The sequence below is a fragment of the Phalaenopsis equestris genome, unplaced genomic scaffold (genome assembly GCF_001263595.1).
Source record: "Phalaenopsis equestris unplaced genomic scaffold, ASM126359v1 Scaffold000131, whole genome shotgun sequence".
In the NCBI taxonomy this organism is placed as follows: Eukaryota; Viridiplantae; Streptophyta; class Magnoliopsida; order Asparagales; family Orchidaceae; genus Phalaenopsis; species Phalaenopsis equestris.
The window spans coordinates 94,810-111,540 of NW_018164573.1; the positions used below are offsets into that span (position 1 = coordinate 94,810).

Consider the following 16,731-nt stretch of genomic DNA (forward strand, 5'->3'; position numbering starts at 1 on the left):
CAAGCGTGACCATGCCTGGGCATGTTCACGGCCCAGGCCAAGCCAAAAAGGGGCATAGTATTGCTATTAAAGGTTCGGAGGTACCGGGACCCTTCCAGAAGATCTGTATACCTCTGAAAGCTCCATGTGACCAAAAAATGAGGTCAACATCATCGTTGCATCCAGATTCCCGTCACTTTCTCAATATTTTTCTCTCATTCTTGTAATATTAATTTCAGTTGTTCATAATCAAGCAAATTTCTATAAAATGCATATAAATAGTGGAATCATTTTATCCGGTCTAGGCCCCATTGGTTTTTTCCTTTTGGGGTTTCTACATAAAAACATATGGTATCCCTTCTATCTGTATTTTTTTTATTTGTGCGTGTGCTGAATTTTCCTACAATGTTAAGGCGGTAATGCAACTCAATCTGCTCTTTTTTTATCTACGTGTGTGTTGGATTTGGCAAAGGTCACGTGGCTAACGTCGTTGCCATCGTCACCATTGCTTGGTTGTTGTTATAGTTGTTGTCAGACTATTGGTGCCCAGTTGACTCCATTGCCACCATTAGACCTTCTTCGTCAAATCACAATTGTCAAATCACTATAACCAGATTATCGCTACTAATAATGTTAGATCATTGTTACCTAGCGCCCACCGCCATCTATACTAATAAAGTCATATCGCTATTACAAAGTCTCTATCATCGATCCTCTATCATTGCATCTAGGCCCCTTTCACTTTGACAATATTTTTCTCATTCTTATAGTATTATTTTATGTTGTTCAAGAGCAGGCAAATTTCTATAACATACATATAAATAGTTGAACCATTTTCACTGAGCTAGTGCCGATGGATTTTTACTTTTGGGTTTTCTACGTAAAAGTATATGGCGTCTCGTCTATCTGCTCTTCCTTTATCTGTATATGTGTTGGATTTTCGTACAATGTTAAGACGTTAATAAAACTCTAGCATCGCAACTTCTCTGGCACCCAACACCTATAATTTCTTAAATTCACGAAACTTGCGCATTTATATATTTAGCTGGATTTCAAAATTCTGAGATAAATCTGGTTAATAGGCGCTACCAAACACCTCCCACGTGAGTCACAAAGCTAGATTTGTATACATATTCCAGACAAATCTGAAATTGCTAATCAAATGTAAACTATTTGCTTCCTCGAATTACATGCAATAGAATCAGTAGACTATTTGTTTCATTGTATTACATGCTATAGAATCAGTAGGTTTTCTTTTGAAAATAGGATTGGATATCGCTAAATCCTGCATCTTAATTGATTTAATTAAATTATAGGTATAGCAATAATTATATTTAACAAAGGTGATTTTCACGGGAAAGATACAAATTATTTGGGATTAAGTTCCCGTCAAATTCCTCTCGCATGCACACACCGTCCCTCCTAATGAAAAATTCATGGGTGAAATGAAAGAATAGTTGGAATATCATCGAAGGGATCAAACACAACTTAATCAAGGTCAATGACAAATGCAGCATAAGAATGATGCTCATGTGCAAATAATGAAATCCGTACCGTCACAAGCTCAGATATCAGGAGAGAAGACATCCCAGCATCCAGTAATTCTTCCTTCAGGGTCCGGAGAGTAATCCCGTACAATCCAGACCACTTAAGCATCTCCTCCACAGAATCAAAAACAGGGCGGGAATCCAAACCCTTGTAGTAGAGCAAAAAGCTCTGGAGCATCTTATTTACAAAGCGATTCATTCGAAGGAGGGAGAGACCATAACGGCTGAAAATGAGTATGGCATTGAAGAAGGAATGTATTTTGCGATAGATTGCCGAACTGGAGGCTGGTGGAGGAGGAATGGTCTTGAATAGAAAGCTTGAACCGTCCCATATGCCGAACCAAGAGGAGGAGGTGGAGAAATCGGACGCGTTGCGATCTGGTTTGAACTCAGAGGACTTGGACTTCGATCGGAGGCCGAGAAGAGACGCGAAGCGGACTGCGTGGAAGTTCTTGGGGTGGATGATCGAGGCGCCAGCCTCAAATATATCTCCAGCAATCGTGACGGTGGCTGTCCGCCCGCCGACAATACTTCGGCGTTCGAAGAGATGGATTTCAGTGGGGCAAGGAGATTTTGTTGAGCTGCAGCTGTATTGTTTGAGGAAATACGCGAAGGAGGAACCCCCGATTCCAGCGCCAACTACGCATACCTGAGCGGAAGTGTCGACAGAAGGATCCGCCGTGGCGAGGAATAGCAGCCCAAGAAAAAGGAGCAGCAGCCGGCCAACTTCAAAGGTGACCATGGCCATTTTACCAGCTTGGTAAACTAGACTGGATGGAAAACTAAATACCAATGGGGCTGATTCCCGAAAGACGGTTGCTCGAAGGATTAAGGACAATATATATATATATATATATATATATATATATTTTTATTTTTTTATTATTATTTTTTTTTCTCCGGAAATCTGAGAAAATCTTTCGTCCGATTTTATATTAAAATTCCTTTAGAAATATAAACCTTAAATATAATATATTTGATGTAATTTACAATTTTTATGGATGTCTAGTAGATCCAAGATATTGTTTACTTATAATTGATTCAAGATAAAATAAAAGTCTCTGAAAGCTGAAGGAAATTGATATCATTTGGGCTAAATTCTGCTACGCTATGGATGAAAAATTATTACGTCTTGCGTCCGGGCGACGACCCTGATACAGCGGAGGTCTTCGTACCGTCACCCGGACGCAGCTCGGCATCCGGGGGATGACATAATAATCTATCGCTATGAATTTTCTATGAAGTTCCACACTATTGATATACATAAAGGAAGTATTCATAAAGGAAGAAAGTGACCTGATTAACTCAAGTTAGCCCAAATGAAATGAAGGTCAACTTTGATATACAAATTTTTTTTTTTAGGCATGTTAAGTTATATTTTTAGTTTTTGTGGGTATAAAGCTATAACCAACTATGATCAAGACTTGAAAATTTATTAAATAAAGCATTAAATAAAATTTGAACAATTTGATTTGACCGTACTTGATCATCATCAATCATATCGTATGATTAAAGTTAATTTCAACTTACATGAACCAAACAAAATTAATAGGAGATATAACGAAAAAAATAAAAGTTTATTCGATTTTGAAGCTAATTATGTTATAGACAGTCATGAGATCGTATAATATGCTTTCTTATATCAATAAAAACACAATCAATTTCCACTAATTACAGTTTTTATATGTAAACTTATTGTGTTACACTAATTAATAGCATGATAATATTGACAACTAGTATTATCAAATTTAAATTGATCGTACAATATAAATCGTATGGTAGAATCACCCAATATATATATATATATATATATGGGATTATGGACAGCATGCTCGATGAGTTCCTTCCGAAGGATCTTCCCGGCAGGAGATTTTGGTATCGCGTTGATGAATTCAACCCTTCCAATTTTCTTGTATGGGGCAACCTATACAAAAAATAATAAAAAAACCTCCTTATACAAAGAATAAATCAACAAAAATGCCAAGTTTACGGATAATTAGACGCACCATAACATCTAATCTTCAAAAATAACAGAATAATAACGTCTAGTCACCGTCAACACTGACACACAATTTACTGATATCAAAGAGATGGAATTAATACACCTACTGATAATTCAGAAGTGTGAATTAATCATAAATTTGTAAGGTTTTAGATTAACCAATTATATGTTGATAAATTCTGATTTATAAACTTTATGAAGCTTTTGGGGTTTTGATATTAGGTCAAGATGTATGTTATTAGGTTTTTTATTCGCTAAAGACTGCTAGAACATTATACTATTTACCATTAACTATAAAAAAAATCATCCTAACTTTTATTTTCACATTAGACATCTAGGAGAAGGGAAAAAAAAACCTCCTTCAGGGATAAGATAATTTGTAAATATTTCATTTCACTAACACTAACAGCAAAATCCAATGGTCGTGATTTTCAATGGTTGAGATGTAGATGCAAGCTTCACGAAATTTAAGAACTACTCTCTTGAAATTGGAAGCTTGTGGAGTTATAAATAGGATGTTCAAACTTCAAGCGCCTATAAGCAATCTGTTTTGATAAAATAATACATATTAAGATAAGGGAGTGGGAGTGGTTGTGCGTGTGGGTGTGCGTGTGGGTGTGTGTGTGTGTGTGTGCGTGTTCGTGTAAGAAATTTACAGATACCTGCTTTCCAACAAAATCCATGACTACTGCGGAACTAATAGTACTTCCCGATCGTCTAACAATAAATGACATTTGTATCTCCCCTGCGTCTTCATGAGGATATTTGTTTAGGTTAGAGGAAACAACAAAGAAAATCAATTAGGAGCATCCTGCATTGCCTATTTTTGGAATAAGAGCAAACTAAATCACATCTAAAGTAGGCAAAAAAGAATTCAAAAAAGGAGCAGCTCCAACAAAAAGAGAGGAAAAATTGCTCCCGTGAGAGATAAAAACTCAGTACCCAAAAAAACAAAACAAAACATGATAATAATAAAAAAAACTAATAAAATAGAGAAATTTGGTTGTTATGCCCAGGACAAAGACCTGAGGAATTACACAAAATCTGACAAAAGCAGAACAACAAGCTCCATCTAGAGTAAATGACTGCTCAGTTGAATATGGTAATCCTTATCCACACAAAATTGCAATTGAACCATAGTGCTAGTTCTCGTTACCAGCGTGAAAAAACCAACAGCTTAGGGAGGTTTCTTATTAAAATTTCTTTTCTTCAATACAACCCAAATGGCCGATTTATAGGCCCAAGAGCTTAATAAACTAAAAGCAAACCAAGCCTAATGATAACCCAAGATTATCAAGTAAAAGGTAAAATTAAAGCCAACAAAAACACAGATTACAATAAAGTTCTAGCGCCATCCTAGTCTTTCATGTGTAAGGTTAGGTTTTTGTCGAATAGATATAGCAACTAAGAGCAATCCTACACTGGAGGCACTAGGGCTGGCCCAACACACTGAAATAACTTTATATTCCTTTTTTTTTTAAATAACACCTTAAATTAGTCCAGCTACCGAGCACCCCCTTCTAGCAGCATGCCATCTGACAGAGTAGTGTAGTGGCTTAACCCTTGGAAGAAGATCTATCCATTAAAATTAATAGGAGCTTTGTACAAAGACACGTAGGTTGGGCCTTCACTAACACAGACGTAAGACGAATGAAGCAGCTCCTCTGAGTTGTTCCTGACTTTGTGCAGCACCAATCAGGGTCTACATAAGACAGCCGATTAACGTAGTTTTTTTCACACTTGTTTTCATAAGCAACTGAATTAATAGTTGTCTACCTCTTTCAGGAGAAAAATTTGCGTACGGAAGACGTGCGCAGCACTGCGTACGTCAAGGAGGTTATTCAGAGGGTATTTGGGGGTTATATCCGCGTTATACCCCCTATAACCTCTCTATAACATACTTGTACCTTCTAGTAAGTTCCACTCATCTGTTTTCATATATTTGTAAGTTACAGGGGGTATAACGCGGATATAACCCCCCAATACCATCTGAATAACCTCCCCGACATACGCAGCGCTGCATACGTCTTACGTACGCAAATTTTTCTCCGCTTTCAGTGGCCATTGTTTTTTCATGCTTGATGCTTCTTTGAGTCATATAGCTAGATTTATAATGCATGCATCTTACTCATAAATTTATTTTTTTATTCCTGAATTTATTATTTTATACAGTTACCACATGCTTTATAATTGAGTGAGTCCTCCCAAGGGTCTAGAGGATCATTTTTTTGGATTCATAATAATATGTTATTACATTTGTATTGTTAGTTCTTATTGTCTGGTCCACGGATATTTATGTTATCCATTTTCACAAAGAAAAATAAAAATGAAAAAGAAATCAATATCTTGTATGTTTCAATAATCTATTTTTTCTTATGCTCTTTCTCTACTGCCTTGTATTGGGGCAAGATGTCTCATAGCCTTTTTCATCATACAAGTTGATGAAATTTACTTGTTCTATGTAATCTTTGTTTAAGCCATATAGAGAAATTTTTCAGCATTAATTGACTTCTTATAGAATATTTTTCTTGGGTATGATTGAATACAAATTTGATTATCATGGCTAATAAAAGCGCCAAATCCCAAACCTAGATTAATGGGGGCATTTAAAGTTTTTGGAACCTTTCTGCTGAATACTAGCTTCGGCCACTATTTTGTTTTATGAAATTTTCAAAACCACCAAGTCCCTAACCTAGATTAATAAATAATTAAAAATATTTCTCAAACCATTAATTTATTCCCCCACTTAAAAAAATTTCTGGACTCCGCCCCTCAGAAGTGATGTCTTCTGGTGGGCTCATATCATTTCTTCATCATTTGTAATTGACCTTGTCCTCAAGCTCATAAGTTGGGTAGGCATGTACAAATTTTGAGTACAAAACCCAAGAGGCGTCTTCAGATTGTTGTCTTTCCCATTGAACCAATAATTGTAGGAGTTGTTTTTTTTTTCTTTTGAGTAATATGTAGCATTGTTGCGTGATTGCTGATCGGGTGTCACTCAAATGCATCTGTAGATAAGAATTTAGGAAATAAAATGTTTTTATAATAAGGCTTCAATAATGAAACATGAAAGGATGGATGAATACATACGATCAATGACAAATATAATTTATAAAGAACAGTGCACCACGAAATGTTTAAAGTAATGCTTAGTAAATTTGGTGTAATGTTCCTAGATAATAGTGATTTTGTAAATGAACCAAGACATGATCTCTTGAAAATTTACCGTCTTTTCTTACCAACGGGTTATCTTATATGATTGTGTGGCATAGAGATTGGGACTAAACTAGTAAAGAATTTTATTACAGTTTTGTAATGTTATTTTTATAGCTTCTACAAAAGTACAACTGTCGTTGAAAACAAATGTGGTTGTTGAGCATTCATAGAATATTTGAAATGAAGTATACTTTGATGAAAATTATAAATATGTATTATAAGATAATTCAACCAATGGCAAAAAAGTTACCATCGCAAATATTTTTCCTTGACGAATCATCATATATATTGTTCAACCATACACTTTGTCACTTATGTCTATCAATTCTTCTGAGGCTGATAGGAGTTACAAAATTCAACCATACAATTCCACTCCAATCTCACTTAGAACTGTAGTGAAGAAGATATCTCTCACTTCTCGTCTTCTCTTCCAAATCTAAGCAAGCCTCCATGACATTCTTCTCTCTAAGAAGGCTCCCCTTATTTCTCTAAAAAACTCTCCTTTGAAGCTCAAGAAGTCTCTTTAAATAGAGCTCTCAAAATCACCAAGAGTTACTTTAGGAAACCTTTAAAATTCATCCACATTCATTGAACCATCTAAAATAACCACCTCTGGCACCTAGGCGCCAGGTCAACTTTGCCCTTGTTGCTTCCTTTGACTCTAAATTGCTCTATCTTTATTCCATTTGCTCCACTTGCTCCATTTAGTGTACTTACAACAAAAAACATCAAAAGTGTCTTTCATTAAAAGAAATAATATCATTAAAAATAGGCATTAAATAAGCAAATAAAAGTAACATTTTTTAGGTGGAAGGCTTCTTAGTTGGAGGCTGACCGATGCAATTGACCAATTAGGGATTGCCTCAAGGGATGGGTGCAATTTAGATTTAAACCATGGGGGGCTTCTTGGTTTTGGGTTTCCCGGCCACTAAGGCAGGCGACCATGCCAGAGGAGGTGGCTTGCTGGCTTAGAGAAGGTCAGAGAAGGTTTAATTGTGATAAGCTTAGGGGTTTGTTGGCTGATTGCATGAGTTAGAGAGTTTAGCCAAATTAGAGGATGGGCTCCCCATTTTGAGGGACCCTTGGTCCATGGCACCAAGATGGGGTCCTTGTGTGAATTGATTAGCATCCTAGGAGGTTTAGGAATGACAAAGATGATTAAGCTTTGATTAATTTATAAGGTTTATGGTTTGGATTTTAGACTTAAAATTAGGGTTTGGGCTAAAAATTGAATTTGGGCTTGATTTAAAAATCAATTGAGAGGTCAGTTTGGTCTAAGAGAATGTCATTAAGGATTTAGAAAGTGAATTTGGTGGATTTGAATTGTCCAAATGGTTTAAGTTGATGGAATTTGGAAGGGGGGTCAATTTAAAGTATTTGACTTAAGCTTAGAATTTGGGTTAGGAATTGGGTTCAATTGGTCTTGCATTGGGTTTCAATTGGGCTTGGAGATGATGAAATTTGATTTGGATTTGAAATTGGGGAATTTTAAAATGATTTTGATGGAAATTTGGGGTGATTTGGGCATTTTAGGGATTTAGGGGTATTTTGGGAATTTTAGCCAATTTTTGTGTATTTTGGCGCAATTGAAGTTTTTAGGTGGTTAGGATTTATTTGGGTGAGGTTTAGAGTGAATTTAGAAAAAATTGTAAATTTTTGGGTAGGGAGCATTTTGGTAATTTTCGAAAAGCTAGGGGTAGAAGACCAAAGTTGGATGTCTGGGTGAAATCAAAGGTCATTAAATATGTCAATCATGATGTCATCCTTCTGGTACCATGAGACTAAGGGAAAGTTCATTTTGGATCCTCCATGTGTTGGTCTTGGCCACCCTAGCCAAAGGCTAATATTGGGGACCACCCACATGAGTTTCCAAAAGACTGGGCAAAAGTTACATGTGACTGATTTAGGGTTTTGGGAATGCGTGTGAGGGGTTCAAGTGTTTAAGTGTGAGCTTGACCAAGACCAAGCCACCCTGGGCTAACCCTAAAGCCTCACAATCCTATGGGGACACCTCTTGAGCTCCCTCATGTTGGTTTCAACCTTCTAAGTCCTAGAGGTCAAAATTAAACATGTGGAACTCCAAGAAGAGAAAGGGATGTTTAGAATTTCTAATGGGCAGGGTTCTGACCCGATGTGGTAATTTAGCTTCCAAATGATGACAAAAAACTTGACCCAATTTATATTTAGTGGGTAGTGTGCAAAATCAAAATGTTATAAATTTTAGAAAATAATCTACACATTAGGAGTACTACACAAGTATACGTATCGTTCCAAGTAATACAGGGCTTTATATAAAAATCCCACTATTGATCCCATAGAGAAGCGAGGTAAGAAATCTCTTAGGCTAATTCTAGTATACTACTATCATGTCTTAGTTTAGAATGCTGATTAAGTGGTTTTTCTAACAAGTACTCCTAAATGTAAATCTTAAGTTTAAAACAACCAACAACTTCTCCTAAATTTAAATATTAATGCAACGATAACTACTAATCCGAAATGCAAATATTAATTCAAAAGATAACATATCTGGATAAATTGGTTTTGAGAATTTTGAGATGATAAATACTACCTTTCTCGTGCAATGACCTAGATAATGTGTAGGAATGAAATGCTTAAAATATAAAGTTGCCAGTGACAAATAGAAGCCATTCTATTCTTGACCCTCAGTCAAGTGCATGAAGAACATTGGCTAATCCAGAGATTGGTCCCTAAACCCATGGTTGGGCTAGAAGATACTAGCTCTCACTCTAGAGTTCTCGCTTTCTCTCACCTGAGGGCTAACATCTCGCTTTAGTTTCCAAACATCTGGACCAAATTGAGGATTTTAGTCTGTCACCCTAAAATCTCAAATTCTATACTCATCAAAACTTATCTCCATATCTATTTGCACTTCCCTTGGACGATCAACATGGCTTTTAACAAGGTTGTGTGTGGTACTCACTAGTTGGTGAAATCATACCCCTTCCTGGGCTATTATGTTTCACAACAGATTTTAACAATACAAGTGATCTATTTGTAAAGTAAATTAAGAGGCGGTGAATATACTATCACATTAATGAAATAAGAGAAGGTCTAAGAAAATCTAAAATCCTAAACATGCTTCCATTTCATTGCAAAAGAAAAGTGAAATGAAGATAATGGCATAAGAAGTAAAAGAATTTATAAAATTATGAATTAGTTATGTGCCAACAAGGAACATATGTCTACCTACCCTCTTTCAAGTGCATAGGTAAGCCTAGTATTCTATTAGTTTTATGCAGGTATCTATCACCAAGAAGCTCCTAATAGAAACAAATCATTAAATTATAATTCCTTAAAAGTTACTTTGCCGCCTAAACTACGTTTCCATAGCCAGCTGGTCAATGTGAGTGCACTCATGTTGTGAGATCACTACTCTCCCTAGACTTAGTTTCATTTATAATGGATTTTAACATAACATATGCCAGTTAAGTTATGTTAATGAAGCGAAGAAAATATTACTCATCACATTAAATCAAAAATAATTTTTATCAAGAAACAAATTTTCCTACTCATGTCACTACTTCATAACAAAAGAAAAGAATAAAGAAAACTACTCACAAAGCATGGATTAAACACAACAGAAAACTTCATTAAATCAAAGAAAATCCACTAGAAAGTTTTTACAACAATTACAAGATAATAAATAACAAAATACTCATTTTTTTTCATCTGAAAGAAAGAAAAAAACCCGTTCAACAAAGTTTCCCGCTGAAAATATCATTCAAAAGCACATGATAAATTTAAATGAAATTAAGCATAGAAAGACATATTGAAATGTGTCAGGTTAAAATTTTCTTCCTTGCTCGTTTTGACTCCAAATTGTACCATTTTTGCTTCATTTTCTCTATAAGTCCATTTCTTTTACCTGAAACCCAAAACATGCAAAATAGCTTCCTTTAAGGAATAATATCATTAAAAATGAGTGTAAAACATATATGAAAAAGTAGTTATTTTTCAGACGTTACAAAACCCCTCAAACATAAATGTTACTTATCCTCAAATAACGCTATAACTTCTAAAACCAAAATTGTTAACTTGTGGTTGTAGATTTCCTTTAGATGAGCAAAAATTTTTTTTAGAAACATTATAGTCCAATTTAGAAAAATTTCTAGTAAAGTGGGTGATATCGAAGGTATCAAAACATTTAGTATTAAATTTAGGAATGCTGGTTTTTTACTTAATTCAGACTTAATTGAAAATTTTCCAAACTTTAGAATTTTAGAAAAATACTAATTTCAAAATTTATGAATTATATATTATAAATAATTGTTACTAATACTTTCTGGCATTAAGCATATGATTGATCTTAAGTTTTCTTCCTTAGAAAGATTCAAATGAAATCAATTTTTAGTTAGATCTTATTCCTCAAGCTTCTCCTCCCTTTTCATACTTTTCTTTTTCTTTTTTTTTTCTTCCTCAAGCTTCTCCTCCCTTTTCATACTTTTCTTCTTTTTTTTTTTTTCTTTTACTTTTTCTTTTAGGATCTTTTTAATTCTTACCTTTTTTTTTAGGTGAGGATTACTATATCTCGATAAGCCTTTAATGATTTTGAATTTCATTATCCTTTTTCTAAAGTTAAAAACTTATTTTCTTTCCTTAACTTAAAATCTAGTATTAGTTTTTGAAAAAAGATTTTTCATAGAATCTAAATTCTTTAAAAAGTATTATTCTAAAAATCTTTTATTTTTCAAAAATTTATTTTTCCTACTATAAATAATAAAATCATTTTTTCTAATTTTTTATAATAAATATCTTAACTTTAGTTTCATCCTTTTTATTAACTTTCCTACTAAGTTCCCCTATATCATTTCTAAAAATCCAAAGTTTCGTATCCTGATGATAAAACCACATACCACATGTCATTTTAAAAAGTGATTTCAAATTAAATACAAGCTACTGAGGAAAAATAAAGTTTAACTTTGAAAGTTATTTTTCTTCCTCCACCCAAACATAAATTTTTAAATATTTTTCAATCAATTTCATAAAATGTAGCAGGAAGAAATAGTAAAATTTGAATCTGCTAACTACTACAACATCTTATCAAATTCATATACATGCATAATCAAGATAGAATGACTCCAGAAGAAAGAAAATATGGCCCAAGACATGGTTACAATAAAATTAAGCTAAATGGAAGTATACAAACTTTGAAATTTATTTTTCTTCCTCCCCTAAACTTGACTTTAAACATGTATAAAATTAAGTACAAAAAATATAAGAGGAAAAATAGTTTAGAAATTCAATCTATCACACATGCTATCAAAAATATCTATAATTATTAATCAGGATAGAAAACATGTAGTAGAAAGTAAATCTAAACTAAACTTGCAAGAATGAAATTGATTAAACAATAGTTTAACTAGCATAATAGGTATCAACATAAGAATATAAAAAATGTTCTTCAAGTCCTATATTAAGTTGTCACACAAAAATAAACATAAAATACAAACACAAACACACATGATAAATGAGGTTAATTCATAATGAGGTTAATTCATCATCCTTTAACTCATCGCATCTCACTACCTTACTTCCAATTTCTAACGAAATCACTACACAGAGGAATTAAGTGTCTTTCATGATTTTTTTTATGGTTATCCACATGGAAAAGATTACCACTATTAAGTTGGGTCGCGAATACCAACCTTATACATCACCTTATGCCACTAAGTTTGCACCTCTAACAGTTATAAAGAAACTGCAAGATCATCCACATATTACTCATCAAGTTGGTTAGTGACTCCTACCAAATGAAAAAAATGCCAGAGAAAGGAAGTGACAGAATTCAGATGGAACTATCACTATCCAAACTCAAGATGACTCCTGTAAAACTTAAGTCCGGGTGATGAGAGTCGTAGTGGACTCATCAATCCATCTACTATAAGAGAACATATACAAGTTTATCTATAATAAAAAGTTAAGGAATCACCTCCCTCATGACAAATATAAAGAAAAAATCAATTCATACACAATCCAAGCATTCACCAACATCAATGAAATTGATCAATCCAAACTAAACCAAACACAATACAACACAAACAATCACAACTCACAAACATATTAAATCAAACCACACTGATAACCATGAGTTTCCTCCCATGAAGCACTTAGTTTAACTTTGCTAGCCCATCAGAGGATTTCTTTCCAAATCAAATTTTCATTTAAGTAAACACCGATCAATCACCAAATCTTTTTTTGATCCTAAGATTCCTAATAAATTCTCAAATTGATTCTAATTTTTGTTCCTCCAGTTTCTTTCTAAATCCAATATTCTTTTACTGATATTCTCAATTTGCATATAAAATCATCCTTAAAATTTATATGAAATGGATATCTGAAATATGTCAACCTAGTATTAAATTGGGAAAAATGTCAACATATGGTTGCAGGAGGTATTGTGCTTGGGCATAAAATTTCTGAAAAAGGCATGGAGGTAGATCCTGCAAAAATGCAAGTTATAGAAAAATTATCACCACCTACTAATGTTAAAGGGGTGAGAAGTTTTCTAGGACATGCTGGTTTTTACAAGCGCTACATAAAAAAAATTTTCAAAAAATTTTCAAAAATAACTAAGCCGATAACTAAGCCGCTATGCCAACTTTCAGAAAAAGATAAGAAATTTGATTTTGATGAGGGATGCATAAAAGCATTTGAATTATTAAGGAAAAAATTAGTCATTGCACCTATAATAATACCACCTGATTGGAAAAACCATTTAAAATAATGTGCAATGCTAGTGATTATGCTATTGAGGCTGTATTAGGATAAAGACACGACAAAGTTTTTAAAGTTATATATTATGCTAGTAAGACTCTAAATGATGCTTAAATTAATTATACTACTACTGAAAGAAAGTTATTAGTTATTGTTTATGTCTTTGATAAATTTAGATCTTATTTAATTGGAACTAAATGTATAGTGCATACAGATCATTCTGTTATTAAATACTTAATGCAAAAGAAGGATGCTAAACCAAGATTAATGAGATTGATACTTCTATTGAAAGAGTTTGATTTTACCGTGATTGATAGAAAGGGAAATGATAGTCAAATAGTTGATCATTTGTCTAGGATAGAAATATAAATATTAACAAATTTTGCAAATAAAATTTTAGAAAATTTCCCTGATGAACAGTTATATAGTATTGATGAAATGGATGTACTGTGGTATGCTGATTAGTGAATTATATTGTAAGTGATATTTTACCACCTGATATGAAAAATCCACAATTAAAGAAATTTATATATGATTCAAAAGACTATTTTTGGGATGACCCATATTTATATAAACAATGTAAGGATCTAATTATTAGAAGATCTATGCCTTATGAAGAAACTTAACAGATAATTGAAAGATGCCATGATTCTGAATTTGGAGGACATTTTAGAACAAATAGAACTGCATATAAGATTTTGCAAGTTGGATTTTATTGGCCTACTATTATTAAAGATGTTAATGAATATATTAAAATGTGCGATAGATGTGAACGAATAGGAAATATTTCTAGAAGAAATGAAATGCCCCTAAATTACACATTGGAAGTTGAAATTTTTTATGTGTGAGGATTAGATTTTATGAGACAATTTAAGCCTTCGTTTGGAAACTTATATATATTACTTGTTGTTGATTATATGTCTAAATGGATTGAAGCTATTATTGCACCCAAATTATTGTACCCAAATGTAATGCTCGGAGTGTTTCAAAATTTTTAATTAAAAATATTTTTACAAGATATGTAATGCCAAGAGTAATTATTACTAATGGAGGATCTCATTTTAGAAATAAGAGAATCAAAAAATTAATGAAGAAATATGATATTATGCATAGATTCTTTACTGCTTTTCATCCTCTGACTAGCAGTCTAGTAGAGATATCAAATCATGAAATTAAACGTATTTTAAAAAAAGATGTAAATTCTTATAAATTGGATTGGTCTGCTAGACTAGATACTGCATTATGGGCATATAGAACTGCTTATAAGTCTCCTATAGGAATGCCCCCATACAGACTGATATTTTGAAAAACATGACACTTACCCATAGAATTAGAGCATAAAGAATTCTGGGATATTAAGGAATTTAATTTTAATCTAAAAGATGCTGGTGAGAAAAGATTATTGCAACTCAAATAAAAGATGCTGGTGAGAAAAGATTATTGCAACTCAATGAATTTGAGGAAATAAGAAATGAAGCATATGATAAATGTAAAAATCTATAAAGGAAAACAGAAAATATGACATGATCAGAAAATTATTCAGAAGAAATTTAAACCTGGACAAGAAGTTCTATTATGTAATACAAGACTAAGAAAACCTGGACAAAAAGTTCTATTATATAATACAAGACTAAGTTAAGATTGTTTTCAGGAAAACTGAAATCAATATGGTTAGGACCATTTAATGTGATTAAAGTTTATCATTATGGAACTGTTGTTATTAAATATTCTAACACTGGAAAGGTATTTAAATTTAATGGACATCGTCTGAAACATTATTATGAAGGGTTATACCTCAATTTTTATACCTCAATATAAAGAAGTTTTAATGTTAAGTCAACCCAACAAAACAAATGGTGTGTCAGGCTGACGACATTAAACCAAGCGCTTTGTGGGAGGCAACCCATACATTTTGTGGGAGGCAACCCATACATATATGTCTATGTATTATTATTTTTTTGGATAAGTGTCTTATATATTGGTAGATAATAATCCTACACAGTAGCATTTATTATAAATTAAGTCAAATATTGATATTGGAGAAAAATTTGGAATTAAAAATTTGGAATTAAATTGAACGATTAAATTGAACGAAAAAATGAAAGTCATAAAATTTTGGCCACTGGCACCGATGACGCCCAATAAAACGTACCTCAGGGCAAGCAGCGCCAATCGGGAGCGCCGACGGCGCCGTGAGCAGTTTGACAGTTCAGACGACTTTTGGCAGACTTTGGCAGAATTTTGCTCCATAATAACTGCCATGAGGTGTTTTTAAATTTCTAAAAACTTCTTAGGATGCCTAGAAACTTTCTATTTTTGGATTCCACAGCTTCCAATTCCAGAATTACTTCAAGGTATGGAGTTTTCAATAGAGGAAAGTTTATTAGTTTTGACGCACAGAGATTATAGGATAAAGTTTTTACGAAGAAGAGATTGATCAAGGAGAGAGGATTTGTTAATCGTGGATTGATCAATCTAAGTGCTCCAGTTGACAAGATCATTTGCAAAGGCGATAGGAAGTTCTGTGTTACACTACCACTGTGGTTGTTGTGCCTGTAGTGAAAGAGTTCTATGCAAATCTACATGGAATTACCCAAGGAGTTGTATTCATACTAGGTAAGGCTATACCATTTACTCCTGCGAGGATTAATGAATTGTATATGATAGAAAATATTTCAATCTGTCATTATAAAAATTTCATTCCTACGCGAGATTTGATGCAAGATGTTTATAATTTTCTGACAGATGAAAGTGATATGTGGGAAGTACGAGATGAAGCATATATTAGTTTTCCTGCTTCATCACTTAATCCAATTTCGAAGCAGTGGCATTTCTTTATTTGTACAAAATTACTCACAACTATGAAGATTAGTAGAGTCATAAAGGAAAGTGCTATTTTAGACTATTGTATTCAAATGGGAAAACCTGTTGATATAGGATCAATCATATTTAAATCTGTTATGGGTATCATTATGAATGGGCTAGTTTATGGACTTGAGCATCCTTCTATAATTTTTCTGATTTGCAGTCAATCCCAAGTGTCATATGAAAGTTGGGAAAAATACTTACTACCATGGGAGCCCATGATCCCTATTAATGATCAGTATATTGGTAATGGAAATGACGCACTAAATGCTATTATGGATCATTCTTCACATGCTTCAACTCCATTAATACCACCAACAGTAGGAAGTTTGCTTGCTTTGGAGAAGAAATTGAAGAAAATTGAAAGGGAACTTCAGAGTATTATGA

General features: G+C 33.4%; 1 protein-coding gene across 1 annotated transcript in view; it reads right to left on the minus strand.

Annotated features, from left to right (window-relative positions):
• LOC110021299 (farnesylcysteine lyase) overlaps positions 1 to 2,350 on the minus strand; it is a 4,986-nt gene extending 2,636 nt beyond the window's left edge. Inside the window, exon 1 of the mRNA XM_020719738.1 lies at positions 1,534 to 2,350. Coding sequence (XP_020575397.1) covers positions 1,534 to 2,274 — 741 coding nt within the window. The 5' untranslated portion in view covers positions 2,275 to 2,350. The remainder of the gene's footprint in view (positions 1 to 1,533) is intronic.
• Between the last annotated feature and the right edge of the window lie 14,381 nt (positions 2,351 to 16,731).